The following is a 15,513-nucleotide window of genomic DNA, read 5'->3' on the forward strand; positions in this document are numbered from 1 at the left end:
TTTACCAATCCGATCCAATTTGGTTGGGATATCCTCTCCCTTCCATCCTTTCGCAACCAGAATTCTGGCAGCCACTGTGGCGTACATAAGTATCTCTTCTACTTTTTTGGAATTCCATTTCCCATAATTCCTAGCAGGACAGCCTCTGGCTTCTTAGGGAGAGAGCATTTGAACATTTTCTTAAGTCAATTGCAGGTCATTTCCCAGAACTGCCTACCCCTATTACAGTTCCACTACATGTGGAGCTATGTACCTTCAGCCTCCCTGCATTTCCAGCAAATATTTGTCCTAGATCTAGGACATTTTTTGATTCACAAAATGTTTAAGGGCATGCCCACCCTTCCTTCCTTCCCTCCATCTCTTCCCTTTTCACTCCGATGCAGATCAAATTGACACCAAGGGAAGAGTCATCCCCACAATGATGCTGCGGAATAGAATGGAGCATCTCCTGCTCCCCGCTGCCCCTTCACAAGTTGCAATATACAAAGTCACTGGAATGTGCTTTGATAAGACAGAACACTATGAAGCTCTTTTATTCCTCTTCTTTTTTTTAATAATAAAATAAAATAAAAATTAATTCCAGTTGCATCTTAGAGACAAGTAAGGTTGTTATTGGTATGAGTTTTCGTGTGCATGCACACTCCTTTTTTATTTTTTTTTATTTTGTTTCGACTACGGCAGACCAACACGGCTACCTACCTGTATCTTTTTTAATAAATATTTTTATTAATTTTCACAATTAACCCAAATCATCACAGATGATAAAAATGGAAAAAAGATTTAAAACAACTGTATTCACATAGTATTAAATCCACATTATGGGATTGACTCCCTCCCCCTGGTTCCTTGTGTTATCTCAATTTATGCATGTCAATCAAGTCTTTATCTCTGATTACCTCCAAGTTTAAACATTCTCCATAATCTTACAAGTGTTTTTAAAATCCTGCTAATGTATTAACTTTCCTGCAATGCTTTTGTACATATGCAATAAACATTTCCCGTTCTTTTTAATATTTGTGGTCATCTTGATTTTTAAGTTTCCCAGTTAATTTGGCCATTTCCGCATACTCTGTTAACTTCATTTGCCAATCTTCTTTCCATTGTTGGGCTAACAATATCTGTGCAGCTGCTGAACTGATTCTTATATTCTTTAGGTATATCCATTCCTGTAATACCTAAAAGAAAAGCTTCTGGTTTTTAAACAAATGTTGTTTTTAACATTTTTTCTATTCATTAGGTATCATTTCCCAAAAAGTTTTAATAACCTTGCATTGCTACTACATATGATAAAACGTACCTTCTGCTATGAAGCTCTTAAGGTGGAGATGGGAGATGTAATGAGATTAAGATAACTTTTGTATATAAAAAAAAAACAGAAGCTTTTTTATTAGCAGGAAAACCTTTTATGCATGTGACAAGAGCCACACAGATGCTACTAGGCTAGAGGTGGAACGAAGACAAAATCCCGCCCAGAGAAGAATGGTAAATCAAGCTGTTGGACTATGCCAAAATGGCATAACTGACTGGAAAGTTCTGGAACCAAGAAGACAAAAACTTCAAGAAAGAATGGGGAAAATTTATAATTTATTTAGGAGACTACCGTAAGCAAATGAAAACATTAGCAGGATTTTAATCTCACTTGTAATGTAACAGATTTGATGGATAATATGGATAGATATAAAATATAGATTTGATAATAATAAGCAGTTGAAAACGCTGACATTAGGACCCATGGAGGGGATGGGGGTGTCTCAAGATTCGGAGAAAACTCTGTATATGGAAATGTATTTGGTTTTGTTGCAAATCTGTATTTGAAAAATCAAATAAGAACTAAGAGAGAGAGAGAGAGAAGGATGAAATGGAAAATGGAAACAAAGAGGACACAGAGACAAAGGGTTGCCAGAAAATGGAAAAGCTCTTTGCAGAGGTGTTTAGAGGAATTAAAAAGTAGAAATGTTGTGATGTCGGAGGAGTGGAATGAAGCCATGGAGGGAGAAATGAAGAGAGACCCTGAGCCAACAGAGACAGAGTTGAGAGAGAAAGGTCTCTGTCTACAACCTGGAAATTCAGTTAATGAATACACAATAAAAAAAAGGATTGTGGCGTACTATTTTAATATATAAATAAAATAAACTCTTGTGTGGACAAAGATGGAAAGATATTTTAACATTTAATATGGAGGAATGGTTGAAGTTAATAGAGGTAAAGTTCATATGTTTGTTTAGAGGAAAATGATTGCTGAAATTTATTAATAGCAATAATTAGAGAACCCCCTTTGGACTTTTTTTTTATAAAGGAATATGAACTAATCAGATACATTTGGAATAGAAGACTGGGAAAATATTACCTAACAGAAAGTAGATCTCTTGGATGTCATTCTAGGGTGAATATTTTTAATAATTTATTTTATGTAACAGACAGGCGGGAGAATCAGAAGTCGTTTTCTCTTTTCTTTTCTTCTGTATTGTTGTTTTCCTTTGGTATTTTCTCTTATCCATCTCTCTTTGTTTCTGTTTTTTATTTAGATATGTTTCTTTTATCTTATTGTATTATTAAAAATCTGTAACAAAATCTTATTTAAATAACATTTCCCACACTCCCAACATTTATATGCTTTCTATTCTTTATGGAGTCTCTGGTGTTTTTTAAGGTTTCTCTGTAAGAAACATTTCCCACACTCTACACACTGGTAAGGCCTCTCCTGTGTGGACTCTCTTGGGTATAAGAAGCTCCAACTTTTCAGAAAAACATTTTTCACCCTTCAAGCATTTGTAGGGCTTGTCTCCTGTATTGATTGCCCAAGGGATTATGAGATATGCTTTCTAGGGTTCTGATTTATTATGATTTCTCTCGTGTCTACGAAGGTTCTTACTCTTGGTAAAGAATATTCCACATTCCGTGCATTTGTAGGGTTTATCTCCTGCATGGCTCTTCTGATGGATCATAAGCCGCCATTCGCTAGCAAAACATTCCTCACACTCTGTGCATTTATAGACTATCTTTCCTGTGTGGATTCTCTGATGTTTCAGAAGACCGTCTCTTCTCGAAAAGCATTTCCCACACTCTGAGCATTTGTAGGGCTTCTCCCCTGTGTGGGTTCTCTGATGAAGCACAAGACAGTGTTTCCTAGAAAAACATTTCCCACATTCCAAGCATTTATGGCATCTATTTACTGTATGCTTTTTCTGGTGCCCCTTAAGGGTATGTGAATGAGAAAATATCATTCCACACTCCAAACATTTATATGGCTTTCTTGGGTGAATTCTCTTATGTCTCATAAGATGTGCTGAAACAGAAAAACATTTCCCACAATCTTCACATTTATAAGGCCCCTCTCCTATGTGCACTCTCTGGTGTTCATCAAGGTCTGCTAGGCTGGCAAAGTGTTTTCGACATTCCACGCATTTGTAGGGTTCCAAATTAGTATGATTTCTCTCGTGTCTACGAAGGTTCTTACTCTTGGTAAAGACTTTTCCACATTCCGTGCATTTGTAGGGTTTCTTTACTGCATGGCTTTTCTGATGGATGATAAACTGTGATTCGCTGGTAAAACATTCCTCACACTCTGTGCATTTATAGGATATCTCACCTGTGTGGACTCTCCGATGTTTTACAAGACTGTCTCTCCTTGAAAAGCATTTCCCACACTCTGAGCATTTGTAGGGCTTCTCCCCTGTGTGGATTCTCTGATGAGTCACAAGACCGTCTCTCCTAGAAAAACATTTCCCACATTCCAAGCATTCATGGCATCTATTTACTGTATGCTTTTTCTGGTGCCCCTTAAGGGTATGTGAATGAGAAAATATCATTCCACATTCCAAACATATATATGGCTTCCCTGGGTGGGCTTTCTTATGTCTATTAAGATGTGATGAAGTAGAAAAACATTTCCCACAATCTCTACATTCATAAGGCCCCTTTATTATGTGCACTCTCTGGTGTTCATCAAGGTCTGCTAGGCCGGCAAAGCATTTTCCACATTCCCTGCATTTGTAGGGTTTCTCTCCTGTGTGGATTCCCTGATGGACCTCAAGTTCTGACGGCGAAACAAACCTTTCCCCACACTCCGCACATTTATGGGGCCTCTCTCCACTGTGAACCGTCTGATGGCTCAAAAGGGCAGATTTATCAAGAAAACATTTCCCACACTCTGTGCATTGATAGGGTTTCTTTGCTGGATGGATTATCTGGTGTTGAACAAGATCTGATTTTGTGGGGAAGCGTTTCCCACACTCCAAGCACATATGAGGCTTTTCTCCTGAATGGGTTCGCTGATGAATAACAAGTTGTGGCCTACAAGAGAAGGATGACTCACAATCACTGCATTTGTGGCATTTCTGTCCTGTGGGGATTTTCTGGTGTCCAAGAAGCTGTGATCTCCAGAGAAAACTTTTCCTGCACCCATCACATCTGTGGGGCCCTGTGTGGATTCTCTGATGTTTCACAAAAACTGATCGGCTAGGGAAATTTTCCCCACACTCCAAGCATTTATATGGTTTATTTCCTGAGTGGCCCTTCCAATGGATCACAAGGACAGTGTGCTGAGCAAACGATTTGCCACATTTCATGCACTTATAGGGTTTACCCCCCTTATAGATCTGCTGACGTCTCACCAGTTGCCACCGTCTAGAAAAGCTCGTCTCAGACTGTAAGTCTTTGTGTCGTTTATTTCCTGTGTGGACTCTCTGGTGTTCACAAAGCTGCAATTCCTGAGGGAAACATTTCCCACACTCCAAGCATTTGTACGGTTTTATTCTTGCGTGGGCTCTGAGATGCTTCACAAAATCCGAGAGTGGGGAATGTTTCTCTCCACACTTACGGCAGTGATAGGAGTTGTCTGCTGCATGAACCTTCCGATGGAGCTGAAGGACAGATCGATGAGAAAACGTTTCCCCACACTCTGCACACATATGGGGTTTTTCTCTTTGGTGGGTACTTTGGTGGCTCAAAAGCCCTGAACTCTGACCAAAACATTCCCCACTCTCACTGCCGTTCTGGGGCTTCTCTCCTGTGTGGATTCTCTGGTGTCTGTCAAGAGCCAACGTGGAGGCAAAGCACTCGCCACAGATTGGGCAGATATATTTACTGCTGGTGTCATCTGCTTAGAGAGAGAGAAGGGTGGAAAGTTAGTCTGAGTCTGGAAGAGAAGGAACCACACAATACAAACTGAATAATGGTTGTGCTATGATATGCAAGATATGAAGCCTGAACCTGTGAAAGCTCTCACAACCCCCCACAATTTACATTAAGTGTAGCCAGGGGTAGGCCCAGATTTGGGCATAATGCCCGCAGCCCCTCTGTTCTCCACACAAAGTGGCCTCACTTTAGTCATCATCATCACTTTTAATTTAAAAACCGTCTTTCTATCTTACGATACCCAAGGCGGTTTACAAGCTGAAGAAACAAAGAACGTACACCATAACAATCTAATGTGATAATAAAACATAACTTTAAAATAAGCAACCTACATCAAATAAATTAGCATTCAACAATCACTAGAATAGTATAAAATAATATTAAATATCAGCATATAAAAATTAAACAGAAACCCACTCTTAACAATTACAATAAATAACTTCTAAGCTACAATCATTAACACAACAGCAAGCCACAGTGCGTAACATAATAGAATAAAAAAATTGAGAACCAGAGACTGGAGGATTGGACAAGGCAGGTGGAAGAAGGCCTTGCCGGATGAAGTCTCTCCCTCTCAGAAGTGGCTTTTCAGGATGTGCAAGTGAGTGTGCAAGGCTGCCATCCAGATCACCTTATCACTGGGGTCAGGTTCCCAGCAGCATTTTTGATGTTCCTTGCTGGCATTCCATGAAGGTGACTAAACTTCCAAACTTTTCCAAACACAGCTTTTTCAGCTGTGGCCCCGATCTGGTGGAACGCTCTGTCACAAGAGACCAGGGCCCTGCGGGACTTGACATCTTTCCGCAGGGCCTGCAAGACAGAGTTGTTCCACCTTTGGCCAAGGCATAGTCTGACCCCCTCCTTTGGTAATCCTCACAGAACTGTAGCCCAATGGTTGCCATTAATTTGATTTTGAATTGATTTTAGAATGAATTGATTTTAGAATGCTGTGTTACTTTTATTGTTGTTAGCTGCTCTGAGCCCGGCTTCGGCTGGGGAGGGTGGGATATAAATAAAATATTATTATTATTATTATTATTATTATTATTATTATACTTTGTCATGAGGTAGTGGTAAAGGTAAAGGTACCCCTGCCCGTACGGGCCAGTCTTGACAGACTCTAGGGTTGTGCGCCCATCTCACTCAAGAGGCCGGGGGCCAGCGCTGTCCGGAGACACTTCCGGGTCACGTGGCCAGCGTGACATCGCTGCTCTGGCGAGCCAGAGCCGCACACGGAAACGCCGTTTACCTTCCCGCTAGTAAGCGGTCCCTATTGATCTACTTGCACCCGGGAGTGCTTTCGAACTGCTAGGTTGGCAGGCGCTGGGACCGAACAACGGGAGCGCACCCCGCCGCGGGGATTCGAACTGCCGACCTTTTGATCGGCAAGCCCTAGGCACTGAGGCTTTTACCCACAGCACCACCTGCGTCCTGAGGTAGTGGTAGGTTGTTACAATCCCACCCCACCCCCACCTTGAAAGCTACATTGAGCCGCACAAGGAAGTGTGAGCGCATGGCGGACTTTGGGCTTTGAAATTTCAACACCGCCCCGTGAAACGCTGAAATTCGGTGCCCCAAACAACTCTCCCCTTCCAATGTTCCTCATGGTTGTGGTGCCCCCAGCAGCTCCCTCTTGACTTGGTGTTCCCCTTAACCTGCCTTTGGTGACTGTGACACTCTCCTCTGGCACAGTCTGTGGCATAATGTCACTGTCTGCATAAATTGCTCCTTATTTCTTCATTCCAGAAGATTCCCCGGTGCACAATGACCTCTGGATACCTCTTTAACAACAACAACTTTATTACTTATACCCTGCCCAACAGGGTGGGTTTCCCCAGCCACTCTGGGCGGCTCCCAACAGAGGACTAAAAACAGAATAAAACATCAAACATTAAAAACTTCCCTAAACAGGGCTGCCTTCAGATGTCTTCTAAAAGTCAGATATTTCCCTGGCAGCTGATGGGAAGGTGTTCCACAGGGCAGGCACCTGTGAAAAACATTTAGTCGCTGACCTACCTGGACTGGCTGGGCGACAGTAGGAGTGCTCCAGCAATAACATTGCTCCCAGGGGAAGGCACTTTTGCATCATTCTCCTTGGCTTTCAACTGATGGCTTGGCGGAGGATCACGGCGGATGTGGGACCACCTCTTTTTATCACCCTGTATGAAAATAGAACTTTCAGCAGTGGCATCTCATTCGCCTATGGGATAATAATAATAAATAATAATAATAATAATAATAATAATAATAATAATAATATATTTATGCCCCACCCATCTGGCTGGATTTCCCCAGCCACTCTGGGTGGCTCCCAACAAAATTAAAAGAATCATAGAATCATAGAGTTGGAAGAGACCACAAGGGCCATCGAGTCCAACCCCCTGCCAAGCAGGAAACACCATCAGAGCACTCCTGACATATGGCTGTCAAGCCTCTGCTTAAAGACCTCCAAAGAAGGAGACTCCACCACACTCCTTGGCAGCAAATTCCACTGTCGAACAGCTCTTACTGCCAGGAAGTTCTTCCTAATGTTTAGGTGGAATCTTCTTTCTTGTAGTTTGGATCCATTGCTCCGTGTCCGCTTCTCTGGAGCAGCAGAAAACAACCTTTCTCCCTCCTCTATGTGACATCCTTTTATATATTTGAACATGGCTATCATATCACAAGAAAATATCAAACATTAAAAACAGGGCTACCTTCAGATGTGTTCTAAAAGTCAGAAAGTTGTTTATTTCCTTGACATCTGATGGGAGGGTGCTCCACAGGGCGGACGCCCAAAATTTTGAATTGCAGCAACACTTTGAATTGTGCTCGGAAACCTACTGGCATTGACTGACCAGCAAGAAGACCTTGGGGTCATAGTGAACAGCTCAAAGATTTTGGCCCAGTGTGTGTACGGAGTCTGTGAAAAAGGCAAATTCTCCATACAATATCATAGTGCCGTTATACAAATCTATGGTGCAGCTGCATTTGGAATAATACAGGTCACCGCACGTCAAAAAGCATTTGGGGCTTTTCAGAAAAGCAAAGTGAGAGGTGACACAATAGAAATTTATAAAACTATGCATGGCATAATTTTAGTGGAAAGGGTGAAGTTTAGTGGAAAGGGTGAAGTTTAGTGGAAAGGGTGAAGTTTCTCCTCCTCTCTCAAAACACTCTTGTTTCAACTTGTCCGGACCATTGTGTGTCTCTCCTTAGGGCTGCCATATTTCAAAAAGTGAAAATCCGGACACAAGTTTTTGAGCTTTTTTTGGGCGGAGCAAATTCATGGAAATTCACCAAATTCTACACTTCTGACATGGGTTGCCGTACGTCTGGATTTTTCCGGACATTACAGCAATTTCCGCCCAGACACCATTTCTGACAGCAGGATCCTGACTACTTCCGGGAAGTTCCAGATACATGGCAACCCTACCAATCCCGTCTGCCAATCTACCCACCACAACCAGAAGGTTCTTATGGGAAGTCTGTTATGTCCTGAAAATCCCTATTGTTTTCCTGCCACCACCAGTGCAGGATTAAACCCTGTGGAGGCCCCTAGGCAGTCGAAATCTCAGGGGCCCTCTTGTAAATGGTATCCTAATAAGTTTTTGATTTTACCAACCAACAATTTAAATAAGCCAATTTTGATCCACCACCAATTATTTCCAATGATACTGCTGCAGTCTAATAGAGCATCCACCAATTTTAGGAACAATATCCAAGGGGACTTCACCTCCCCCTTTTCTCTCACATACACACCTCACTTTCCATGAAGGTTTTCAAGCAGAGGTTGTAATGTAATGTATGATTTAGCTGAATTTGGCATTACAATCAGAAATCTATGGCAAAAGAAAATACAAAATAGGACACAAACAAAAAAACCCCAAAATACAATCATCTGACTTCAGGAGGGTAGAGCGAGGGCTCTGGGATGATGCCAGAGCCCTGGCAATGCCCTATCTATCTATCTATCTATATACACACACAATTATTTGTGCCTTTTTCATTACAAGTTTTCATATTCCATTGATTTATTCACACAATCATGGTCATCGACTTCCCTTCCCCCCTTCCATGGTTCCATACTCTCCAATTCTACCTCTCCCTGCTCTTTCCCTCACAGATCTGCTTAGGAAAGCATGTGGCTGAGCAGTTTCCCCACTTGCCTTGCCCCACTCCTTTCCAGGGGAAAACGTGGTCTTTAGGATAGGTTGGATCAAAGGCCAATATAAGAAGCAAAAGAAATAGCAGAATTACAATTATCTGGCTTCGGGGATGGCAGAGCAAGGGCTCTGGTATGGTGCCAGAGCCCTGGCACTGCATTCTCTTAATATATATATTCTCTTAATATATATATTTATGCTTTTTTCCATTACAAGTTTTCATAATCTATTCAATTTACTCACACAGTCATAGCCATCAACTTCCCTCCCCCCCTTCCATGGTTCTAGATATCTACCCATTACGACTGCATATTCCAATGGCACCATTGCAGGGGGTTGGACTAGATGACCCTCAGATCCCCTTCCAACTCTACAATTCTTTGATTCTGTGATTCAGCCTCTCCCCACTCTTTCCCTCACACATCTGCTTAGGAAAGCACATGTCTGGGCAGTTTCTCCCTTGCGCCGCTGCTTTTCAAGGGAAAAACTTGCTCTTTAGGGATAGGCTGGATCAAAGGTCAATATGGGGGAAATCTGAATTGCTCCTTGCTCCTCTAACTGAGCACGAAAGAGCAGTTTTGGGGGTGGGCTGGGGGATTCAAGAGAAAGTGTGGATAAGCCCTGTATCTCCCCTCTCCTGCTTCTCACTCACATTCACCCGTTACAAGAGTCATCTGCAGCTTCTCTTCTGCGATAAGCTCCCACCGGAAACCCTGAAAGCAACCTCTGTCTTGCTCCAATGTGCTTTTCCTTATCACAACAATCCTGTTCCGCCTCTTCCCCTTCCTGCCAAGAAGAGTACCTGAGGGCTGATGGGAGAAAGCAAAAGTGCATTGCACTGTGGGGCTTCTCAAGCCTTCTTTCTTACCCATACCCAAAGCCTTCTGGGAGATGTAGTTTCTTCCTGTGTTTCTCAAATTTGGGTACCCACCCTACAAAGTCTCATCATTCCTGACCACTGGTCTTGCAAGCAAAGGATTATGGGAGTTGTAGTCCAACAACAACTGGGGGCTCAAGTTTGATATACAGTACAGCACGATATAAGGAGATTCCAACTAGACTTACGAAAGAACTTTCTGATAATAATAGCTGTTCAACCGTGGGAACAGTCTCCCTCGAGAGGTTGCAGAATCTCCTTCCTTGGATGTTTTTAAGCAGAAGCTGGATGGCCATCTGTCATGGATGCATTAGCTCAGTTTCTTGCATTGCAGGGGGTTGGACTAGATGACCGTCAGGACCCTTCCAGTCCAAAGATTCTATTATTCTATTAAACAAAAGAAGGACAAGAAATATAATTATCTGGCTAAAGGAAGGCAGAGTGAGGGGCTCTGGGATGCTACCCGAGCCCTTGCACTACTCATTCATTCATTCATATATACATCATAAATAACATCACAAGAGTCAGCTGCAGCTTCATTTCCCAAAACTCCCTAAGGGCACCCTGTAAGTGACCCCCGCCATGTGCTCTTCCTTATCACAACAATCTTCTTCTGCATCCTCAACCTTCCCACCAAGAAGATTCCTTGAAAAGGAGGGCTGAGGGAGAAAGCAAAATCCCATTGCATTCTGGGGCTGCCCAGTGCTTGTCTTCTTTCTTATCCAGACCCAAAGCCTTCTGGGAGATGTAGTCTCTTCCAGTATTTATCAAACTTAGGTACCCACCCAATCAATGTTAGACTACAAACTCCCATCATTCCTGACCACTGGTCTTGCTAGCTAGGGATGATGGGAGTTGTAGTCCAAAAACACCAGGGGACTCAAGTTTGAGAAACAATGCTTGGAGCTGAACCCTAGGTAAGCTGTCATTTATGGGGTTTTTTTGTTTTTTTAAAAAAACAACTTAAAACTGTAGAGTGTTGAAAAACAGGTGCTGTGTGTTTGTTCAATTGCACTTTAATTGCTTCTTTTATTTCTTATTTTGAATCTTATTTTTAATCTTGCATTTTATTGGTATTACAATTGGAATTCCATGGCACAAGAAAAGACAATATAAGAAGCAAAAGAAACACGAGAATTACCATTATCTGGCTTTGGGGAGGGCAGAGCAAGGGCTCTGGTATGGTGCCAGAGCCCAGGCACTGCATTCTCTTAAAAAAAATATGCTTTTTTCCATTACAAGTTTTCATATTCCATTCAATTTACTCACACAATCATAGTCCTCAACTTCCCTTCCCCCCTTCCATGGTTCTAAATATCTACCCATTACAACTGCATATTCCACTGGCTCCATTGCAGGGGGTTGGACTAGATGACCCTCAGATCCCCTTCCAATTCTACGATTCTTTGATTCTACGATTCAGCCTCTCCCTACTCTTTTCCTCACACATCCGCTTAGGAAAGCACATGTCTGGGCAGTTTCCCCCTTGCTCCTCTCCTGCAAGCATTGATTCTCAAACTTGAGTCCCCTGGTGTTTTTGCACTACAACTCCCAAAAACTTGCTCTTTATGGGTAAGCTGGATCAAAGGCCAATCTGGGGGAAATCTGAATGGCTGCTTGCTCCTCTGAGCACGAAAGAGCAGTTTTTATGGGGGGGGGATTCAGGAGTAAGTGTGGATAAGCCCTTAGACCCGTGTCTTCCCTTTCCGGCTTCTCACCCACATTCACCTGTTACACAATTCAGCTGCAGCTTCTCTTCTGTGATGAGCTCCCAAAGGACACCTTGCAAGCGACCTCCATCCTGCCCCATGGCAGCCTTCACAGAAAGGCTTTTCCCTCTAAAGTCCTATTGCAAACCCCTTGTTTTTCCTCCTCCATTTCCTGCCCTGATAAGGAGGACTCAGGGGAGAAAGCAAGAGCCCGTTGCATTGTGGGCCTGGCATTCTTCCTTTTCCAGACCCAAAGCCTTCTGGGAGACATAGTATCTTCCAGTGTTTCTCAAACTTGCTCCTCTGGTTTTTTGGGACTACAATTCCCATCATTCCTGACCACTGGTCCTGCAAGCAAAGGATGGTGGGAGTTGTAGTCCAACAACACCTGGGGACTAAAGTTTGATATACAGTACAATATAAGGAGATTCCAACTAAACATACAGAAGAACTTTCTGATAGTAAGAGCTGTTCGACCGTGGGAACAGTCTCCCTCAGGAGGTTGCAGAATCTCCTTCCTTGGAAGTTTTTAAGCAGAGGTTGGATAGCCATCTGCCATGGATGCGTTAGCTGAGATTCCTGCATTGCAGGGGGTTAGTCTAGATGACCCTCGGGAAGCCTTCCAGTCCAAAGATTCTATTATTCTATTAAACAAAAGAAGCACAAGAAATATAATTATTTGGCTTCAGGAAGGCAGAGTGAGGGGCTCTAGGATGCTACCTGAGCCCTTGCATGACTCACTCATTCATATATATATTATATATAACATTACACAAGTCAGCTGCAGCTTCTCTTCCCAAAACTCCCTAAGGACACCCTGCAAACGCCCCCCTAATTTTCCTTATCACAACAATATTGTTCTGTGTCCTCCTCTTCCAACCAAGAAGATTCCTTGAAAAGGAGGGCTGAGGGAGAAAGCAAAATACCATTGCATTTTGGGGCTGCCCAGTCCTTGTCTTCTTTCTTATCCAGACCCAAAGCCTTCTAGGAGATGTAGTCTCTTCCAGTAATTATCAAACTTAGGCACCCACCCAAACAATGTTAGACTACAAACTCCCATCATTCCTGACCACTGGTCTTGCTAGCTAGGGATGATGGGAGTTGTAGTCCAAAAACACCAGGGGACTCAAGTTTGAGAAACAATGCTTGCAGCTGAGCCCCAGGTAAGCTGTCATTTATGGGATCTGGGAGGGTGTTTTTTTTAAAATAACAGAACTGGAGACTATTGAAAAACAGATGCTGTATGTTTGTTCAATTGCATTTTAATTACTTCTTTTATTTCTTATTTTGAATCTTATTCTTTATATTGCATTTTATTGCTATTACAACTGGAATTCCATGGCACAAGAAAAGACAATATAAGAAGCAAAAGAACCAGAATTATAATTACAGTGGTACCTCTGGATGCGAATGGGATCCGTTCCAGAGCCCCATTTGCATCCTGAGTAGAAAGTAACATGCGACTGTGCACCTCTGCATGCGCAGCTTACGTTTTGTCGCTTCCGCGCATGTGCGTGACGTCATTTTTAGTATCTGCGCATGCAAGAGCGGTGAAACCCAGAAGTAATGCATTCCGTTACTTCTGGGTCGCTGCGGAGCGTAACCTGAAAACGCTCAACCTGAAGCATATTTAACCTGAGGTACGACTGTATCTGGCTTCGGGGAGGGCAGAGCAAGGGCTCTGGTGTGGTGCTAGAGCCCTGACACTGCATTCTCTTTAATGTTTTTTTAAATTGTGCTTTTTTCCATTACAAGTTTTCATATTCCATTCAATTTACTCACACATAGTCCTCAACTTCCCTTCCCCTCTTCCATGGTTCTAGATATCTACCCAGTACAACTGCATATTCCAATGGCTTTATTGCAGAGTTTGGATTAGATGGCCCTCGGATCCTCTTCCAACTCTACAATTCTTTTGATTCTACAATTCAGCCTCTCCCCACTCTTTTCTTTACACAGCCGCTTAGGAAAGTACATGTCTGGGCAGTTTCCCCCTTATCCCACTCCTTTCCAAGGGAAAAACCTGCTCTTTAGGGATAGGTTGAATTAAAGGCCAATCTGGGGAAAATCTGAATTGCTGCTTGCTCCTCTAACTGAACACAAAAGAGCCGTTTTGGGGGTGGGGTGGGGGATTCAAGAGTAAGTGTGGATAAGCCCTTAGACCCGTATCTTCCCTCTCTTGCTTCTCACCCGCATTCGCCCGTTACAAGAGTCAGCTGCAGCTTCTCTTCCGTGATGAGCTCCCAAAGCGACCTGCAGTGCGGGAAATGCTTCTACCAGAGAGCCTGTTGCATTGTGGGACTTCCCACGCCTAGCGGTCTTTCTTATCCAGACCCAAAGCCTTCTGGGGGATGTAGTATCTTCCAGTGTTTCTCAAACTTTCCCCTCCCTGGTTTATTTGGGACTACAATTCCCACCATCCCTGACCACTGGACCTGCTAGCTAGGGATTATGGGAGTTGTAGTCCAACAACACCTGGACTCAAGTTTGATATATGGTACAATACAATATAAGGAGATTCCAACTAGACTTACAAAATAACTTTCTGATAAAAAGAGTTGTTCGACCGTGGGAACGGTCTCCCTTGGGAGGTTGCAGAATCTCCTTCCTTGGAAGTTTTTAAGCAGAAGTTTGAGTAAAAATGCTTCGTGTTGAGACCCAGGTAAGCTGCTGTTTATGAGGATCTGGAAGAGTTCTTTTTAAAAAACTACTTAAAACTGTAGTGTTGAAAAACAACTCAAATCACCATAGCATTGGGCAACAAAAAGTAATCAAACCACCCCAGGATAAGATAAAACACAACAATGAATTGTGTAGACAGGTGGTGTGAGTGCATGTCTGTGTGTGGGGTGAGGCTCAAGTACAAAATGTGTATTCAGTGTTCAAGGCTTAAAACGGGAGGGCAAAGCTGTGATCACAACCCAGGCAGAAAACTTTGTTCCTGGCATCATCTGCTCACAGTGGAAGAGAAAGGGGAAGACAGGGTTTGTTTCTGAACCCGGCATTGTAGAAACCTCAGAACAAAGGAACATAGGAATCTGCCTTATCCAGATTCACAGTTATGTCACTTGAAACCAGATCAGATGAAAATTGCTGGTGGCCTTGGAGGACCACTTAATGCCTTTTCCATCTGTTGTAGCAACTGTAATGCACTGTGGTAGATGCTGCATGTTTGTTTAATTGCATTTTTATTTCTTCTATTTCTTCTATTGAATCTTATTTCTCATATTACATTTTATTGATAATACAATTGGAATTCCATGGCACAAGGAAAGAGAAAGTAAGAAACATAAGAACTAGCTTCAGGAGGATGGAGGAAGGGCTCTAGTATGATGCCAGAGCCCTGGCACTGCATTCTCATTCTCTCTCTTTTCATATTTTCATATTTCGTTCAATTTACTCACACAGTCATAGTCACTGACTTCCCTTCCCCACTTTCATGGTTCTAGATATTAACTCATTACAACTGGATATTCTAATAACTCCATCATTTCACTTCTCCCTCTGCATTACATCTTCATATACTTTAAACTGCTGAATTTACTCCAACCCTGCTAACGCTTTAACCTGTTTGACATGATTTTTCAGACATTCTGCAAACATTTTTCACTCCTCCTTAAATACTCCACCTTCCTGGTCTCTTCTA

The 15,513-nt window shown here is 42.6% G+C and overlaps 2 protein-coding genes across 9 annotated transcripts in view; one reads left to right on the forward strand and one right to left on the reverse strand.

The window, feature by feature from the left end:
- LOC310670196 (zinc finger protein RFP-like) overlaps positions 1-15,513 on the forward strand; it is a 127,038-nt gene that overhangs the window by 23,580 nt on the left and 87,945 nt on the right. The window lies entirely within an intron of this gene.
- On the reverse strand, positions 1,566-14,159 carry LOC310670202 (uncharacterized protein). 7 transcript variants are annotated; one of them, XM_083425074.1, is made up of 5 exons: positions 14,058-14,159; positions 12,312-12,511; positions 10,347-10,545; positions 7,153-7,295; positions 1,566-5,098 (listed from the first exon to the last, which is right to left on the reverse strand). In XM_083425074.1, exons 4-5 carry the CDS (start codon positions 7,223-7,225, stop codon positions 2,823-2,825), a joined length of 2,349 nt encoding a protein of 782 aa, XP_083281200.1. In that variant the 5' UTR covers positions 7,226-7,295; positions 10,347-10,545; positions 12,312-12,511; positions 14,058-14,159; the 3' UTR covers positions 1,566-2,822. The 7 variants fall into 7 exon arrangements, with proteins under 7 accessions (XP_083281200.1, XP_083281201.1, XP_083281199.1 ...); XM_083425075.1 differs by lacking the exon at positions 12,312-12,511; XM_083425073.1 differs by lacking the exon at positions 12,312-12,511 and having other exon boundaries at positions 1,566-5,101.

The sequence above is a fragment of the Podarcis tiliguerta genome, assembly GCF_965153285.1.
Source record: "Podarcis tiliguerta genome assembly, chromosome: 2".
Lineage (NCBI taxonomy): Eukaryota > Metazoa > Chordata > Lepidosauria > Squamata > Lacertidae > Podarcis > Podarcis tiliguerta.

Coding starts and splice junctions, on each gene's coding strand:
- LOC310670202 (XM_083425073.1), bottom strand. CDS start 7,225: ATGATGCAAAAGTGCCTTCCCCTGGGAGCAATGTTATTGCTGGAGCAC. Junction 5,102..7,152: donor CTGTCGCCCAGCCAGTCCAG/GTAGGTCAGCGA, acceptor TCTCTCTCTAAG/CAGATGACACCAGCAGTAAA.